At 39.9% G+C, this 5,237-nt stretch overlaps 1 protein-coding gene across 1 annotated transcript in view; it reads left to right on the plus strand.

Moving 5' to 3' along the window:
* Positions 1-1,757: 1,757 nt before the first annotated feature.
* LOC103800078 (CSC1-like protein 1) overlaps positions 1,758-5,237 on the plus strand; it is a gene marked incomplete at its 5' end in the record, with an annotated part of 12,055 nt that continues 8,575 nt past the window's right edge. Inside the window, 3 exons of the mRNA XM_009072441.1 lie at positions 1,758-1,842; positions 3,238-3,275; positions 4,377-4,519. Coding sequence (XP_009070689.1) covers positions 1,758-1,842; positions 3,238-3,275; positions 4,377-4,519 — 266 coding nt within the window. The remainder of the gene's footprint in view (positions 1,843-3,237; positions 3,276-4,376; positions 4,520-5,237) is intronic.

Raw genomic sequence — 5,237 nt, forward strand, 5'->3', positions numbered from 1 at the left:
CAAGCTTAACAAAATGAAGTGCAAGGTCCTACATCTGGGCCATGGCAATCCCAGGCACAGCTACAGGTTGGATGGGGAAGTAATTGAAAGCAGCAGTGAGGAGAAAGACTTGGGAGTGACAGTGGATGAGAAGCTCACCATGAGCTGCAGTGTGCACTAGCAGCCCAGAAAGTCAATTAAATCCTGGGCTGCATCAAAGGTGTGTGGGCAGCAGGTCAAAAGAGGTGATTCTTCCCCTCTACTCTGCTCTCCTGAGACCCACCTGGAATACTGTGTGCAGTTCTGGTGCCCTCAACATAAGAAAGACATGGAACTGTCAGAGCAAGTCCAGAGGAGGGCCATGAAGTTGCTAAGAGGACTGGAGCACCTCCCCTATGAGGACAGGCTGAGGAAGTTGGAGCTGTTCAGCCTGGAGAAGAGAAGGTTGTGTGGAGACCTCATAGCAACTTTTCAATATCTGAAGAACCTACAAGGGAGCTGGGGAGGGACTCTTTGTGAGGAACTGCAATGATAGGACGGGGGTAACAAGTTCAAACTGAAGGAGGGGACGTTTAGGTTAGATATTAGAAAAAAGTTTTTTACTACAAGGGTGTTGAGACATTGGCACAGGTTGCCCAGGGAAGCAGTGACTGTCCCGAACCTCTCGGTGTTCAAGACCAGGTTGGATGAGGCTTTGAGCAACCTGGTCTAGTGTGGTGGTGTCCCTGCCCAGGCAGGGTGGGTTTTGACTAGGTGATCTGTAAGATCCATTCCAACCCCTAAAATTCTGTGATTCTGTGATTATTTTTTGTCTGCAGGATGATGTGGTGGGATGTTAAAAAGACAGCTATATATGAAGTGGGTAAACTTTAACAGCGAGCCTCTTACTGCTGTAACCAAGTCGTGGTAAATTCACAACTAAGCAACAGGAAAGAACTCAAAGCATGTTTTAGGTGTAATCCGTGGACAGTTGTGAAATGCAGATGACGTAAAATAAGATGGACAATAACTGCAAAGGCTTTAATCCAGCTAGCTCAGGCTGCAAGCATGAAGGTGCTTTGGTACAGGCTTTCATGTGGGCTGCAGAGGCCTGTATGGGACCAACAGGCCCTTGAGCAGTCAGACACGTAGAAGCCTGTTATTGTCCCTGCTGGACCTGAGCCAGATGGTCAAAGTTATAGATACACCTATGAATGCACACTGTTTTAACATGTGTTGTTCTGCAATTACCATTGCAACATTTCTTTTTACAGCAAGCTGAAAACAGATACTGTGCTAGTTTTGAGGGCTACAGTCTCTAAGTGGTTCTAACCTTGCTTACAGGACTCAGTTCATGTGAAGAGGTGGCCTTGCAGGTGAGGGATTTAATTGCTAGGAGAAATTGTGAACAGTGGCTGTAGGATGAGGGAGGAAAGGTGGAGGGAAAACAGGTGATGTCTCGTAATAAAGAATGTCTGAACTGGAAGCCAGCTTGCAGATCTGGTCTGTGCTAGGCTCCCAAACCTGTGTTGCATTCTCTTATTGTTACTATGGTTTTCATTTCCTGATAAAGTGTTTTCTTCTTTCTAGCTCAGTTAGGTGCTCTCATGTCAGGAGCTCACACTCCCTCCCTTTTCAACATGAGACATAGCACAAGTTTCTATAATTAGGCACGTGCTAAAAGGTGAAAACCACAGTGAAGTTTTGTAAGTGAAAAAGTGGTTTTGTACTACTTCCCTTAGTTACTTCAGAATTGTTAAAATCGAAATTACTTTGTAGAACTGAATCATCTGTTATAGGCTTCATTTAATGTATTTTAGTGAATCAAGATACAACCGATTGTCAACGTCTTCATCAGTACCTGAAGATCTTGAATATGATAGGGTAAGTATTCTAGAGTTTTGATGATGCTTCTTTAATGTAATCTGTTTAGTGACATCTGCCATTCCATCTAGCCCAATGAGCCAGTCATTAAACTGGAAGACCATCTATGTGCAAAAATTAATATTGCATTATTTGCTGTGTTTTTATAGAGCCATACATAATTTCTGTTTCCTGACAAGCTTCTGCCATACCATAAACCAGAATCTTGTGTCGTTGTTTTTTACGTAACCCGTTTAGGAGAGTCAGAGTTTCAAAGTGGGAGGGAAGAGAGAAAAAAAGACTAGTAAATAATATGTACTTTAACACTTTAAAAAGTTGCATTATGTTCACATGTCGAATAATACCTAGTTGCCCTTTCTAGTACATTGTTTTCCTCACAAAGCTGAGAAAACTGGATGCAAGTGTGAGGTTAATAATAGTGCTATGTACTCTTAATAATCAAACTGGTATGGAGTGGAAGATAATTTCTTTTTGGCCAAACTTTTAACTGGTTCCCTCATGGTCTTCCCGGAGTCTTTGAATTGGTGCATCTCTATAATTTTGTGTTGCAGCTTCAGAATGAGCCATGCAAGAGTTGTCCAGTGGTGGCAGCCTACATTTTGACATTTCATACATGCATCTACTTATATTTAGCCTTGCAACTAATTATTTGTGTAAGCATCAAAAGCATACTCTGGTTTGATCAGGATTGCTCTGCTATTTGTGGAGTTTTCTTCATCTTTTTTAAAACCCTAAAGCAATTTTAGCATTGAAACTGTTGAATAAAATGTGTCTATTTAGGGGATGCTGTTCACTTGAAAGAGGCCTTTTGAGAAAGAGGGTTTTTTGAATCATACTGTGACTCTCAGTCAGATGGAATCTTGGCTGTACAGTTGGAGGATTTCAGAGGATTTGTAAACCTATATAAGAAGCCCTTCTGTTAATGTAATCGCAGCCTTGTTTCTAATTACTGTTGAACTGATTAACTTGTATTAGACTCTCATGAAGCTTATCCTTGAAATTGGAGAGTCTCTGGGAATGGTTTTGGAAAAAAACACCTTTTCTGCTCTAAAACAATCCATTAAAAAATCCTTAGAAGCCTCAAACTTGGTGTGTTCATTGGCATTTGGACAGGCTTGTACAAATTTAAGAAGCCCAAGCGATAAATTTGCAAGGAATGAAAAAACCCCACTTTAAATACTCTCTGAAATATATCTGAAGACATATGTACCTTGTGCAAAGTATGCAGAGTATTAGGTATTTTTCTGTATGTTTCTAAATTATTATTTCAGAGCAACAGACTAACTGCTTTTTAGCAAAGTGGTTGGCCTAATAGAAACTTTTCTCTTAACTGTACAGATTAGAAACTATTTTTTTTGTATGTTAGCTCCTATAAACTTCCTTCTTTATTTATAGGGATTTTGTTCTTGGATGACAGCTGCTTTTCGGATGCAGTAAGTATATGAAACAAATAGTGAGCTGTGTTTTGTTTTGTTCTTTTTTAATTAGAAAAGGTAGTTTTTATTCAAAAAATGTTGGCTTTTCTTTTCCCTTTGAGTAGATGGAATTTAATACAAGCACAGATACAGGTGCTTCTGGTTGGGTAAAAAAAAAGAAAATGAAAACAAGGTCAGCTTATGGGAATACTTTTCCAGGATCTAGTTGTCCTGCTGGCAACCCTGGGTCTTCCTGGTCTTGTGTGACTGTAAGTGAATCTCTGGCATTCATACGGATTCAGAGCTAATAACTAGGCTCTAGGTTTTTGCTCTTGGAAGAATACCTTGTGGGTATTCCCCTGTTTGAAGCCTGTAGGCCCCCAGGCAAGAAATGGGATTTCCCTGCATGGGTTTCTGTGGAAAACTGGTGATTTAGTTGGGACTGGAATTGACTAACTAAGAAAAGCTTGATGTTGGTTCTTTTTATCTCTTGGGGATTAGTAGATCATGACTTTAAAAATCAATTTCTAGCTTGGGTACATTGAAACAAAAAGGGGTGGGGATTGAGCCTATCTTTCTCCATCTTTGCTAGTTCAGTTCCTTCCTTTTTCAAGTTCTCCTATTTTAATGATCTATGCTGCTGGCAATGGAAAGATGGTGAGTGTTCATTCCAAAGCCTGTTATATTTTCTGTTAACTGTGTCCTAAGACTAAAGTGATTCTGTTGCAATTTTCCTCTTGGGGAGCCTGTTTGGAGAGAAATGAACACTATGACAGTGTTTTGAGAGCTAGACTTAACACCTTGTGACTGTCATAAGGCAGGAGGTCACAACAAATGACTTTCAGCCTGATAAAAAAGAATTTGGACTCATACTTGCTTTTCAAATTACTTGTTTCCGTCTTAAATTCCCTCATGTTAATTTTTTGTATGCACAAGAAAAAAAGACACTTTTGGAACCTGAATTTATGCATGAAAGAACACAACCATGCTGAAAACCAGTAGGGATTGATGGAGTTGTCACTGGGTAGACTGAGAATTTAGTGTATATTCATAAGCCACCCCCTAAATCCCCAAATAGACTGAGCAGACTGACCATATGCTTTTCTGTTTATGATGCAGCGATGATGAGATTCATGAGAGATGTGGTGAAGATGCCATACACTATCTTGCCTTCCAACGTCACATCATCTGCCTGTTGATTGCTATCAGCATTTTGTCTGTGTGTGTCATACTACCTGTCAACCTATCAGGTGATCTACTTGGTAAGAATTTTTCTGTGTTTTATATCATTATAGAAGCTTTGAGGGTTTGGGGGTTTTTTTTTTTGGTAAACTTTACAAGGGGTGTTTTGTTCTCCTCCCTCAGTCTGATGTGAAATTTGTATGAGAGCAGGGGGTCCTTTAAACAATTGTCGGAACAAGATGGTAGGCCACATGCAGACATAGGTGACTAAGAAGACTCAAGGCAGGAATAGCTTTACCTATTCCCTCTTAACTGGTGTTTATCTAGACACTCATTATAACTTTTATTGGTGGTGAATGCCAATGGAAACCATCTGCACAGCTGAGAAATCTTTTTCTAGTATCCAGTCTGAATCTCTTTTGCTGCAATTTAAAATCATTTTTTTGGCTTGTCACTGGAGGGAATAGTTTATTCTTTTCCTCTTTGCAAAACCCTTGTAGCTGTTTGAGAATTATAAATTCATCTGTGCTTTTTCCTCTTTTTCATAAACCAGTCCAGTTAATTTGGTCATTAATAAAAAATGTTTTCCATTTGGCTGATCATAAAATCATCAGCTATGCCTTGAACTTTTGTTTTTATCTATCTAGGCTGTCTCCCATTGTTCCTTTGTGTCCTGGTTTGTGGCTCAAAACTGGACAAATCTTCTGACAGAGACTTTGTCATTGCTGCCTGGACAAAGAATTATTTCATGTTTCTTGCAGTCTAGTCCTGAGTATGTCTGCCAGTGTGGCACTTACC

This window comes from Acanthisitta chloris, unplaced genomic scaffold (genome assembly GCF_000695815.1).
Source record: "Acanthisitta chloris isolate BGI_N310 unplaced genomic scaffold, ASM69581v1 scaffold41663, whole genome shotgun sequence".
In the NCBI taxonomy this organism is placed as follows: Eukaryota; Metazoa; Chordata; class Aves; order Passeriformes; family Acanthisittidae; genus Acanthisitta; species Acanthisitta chloris.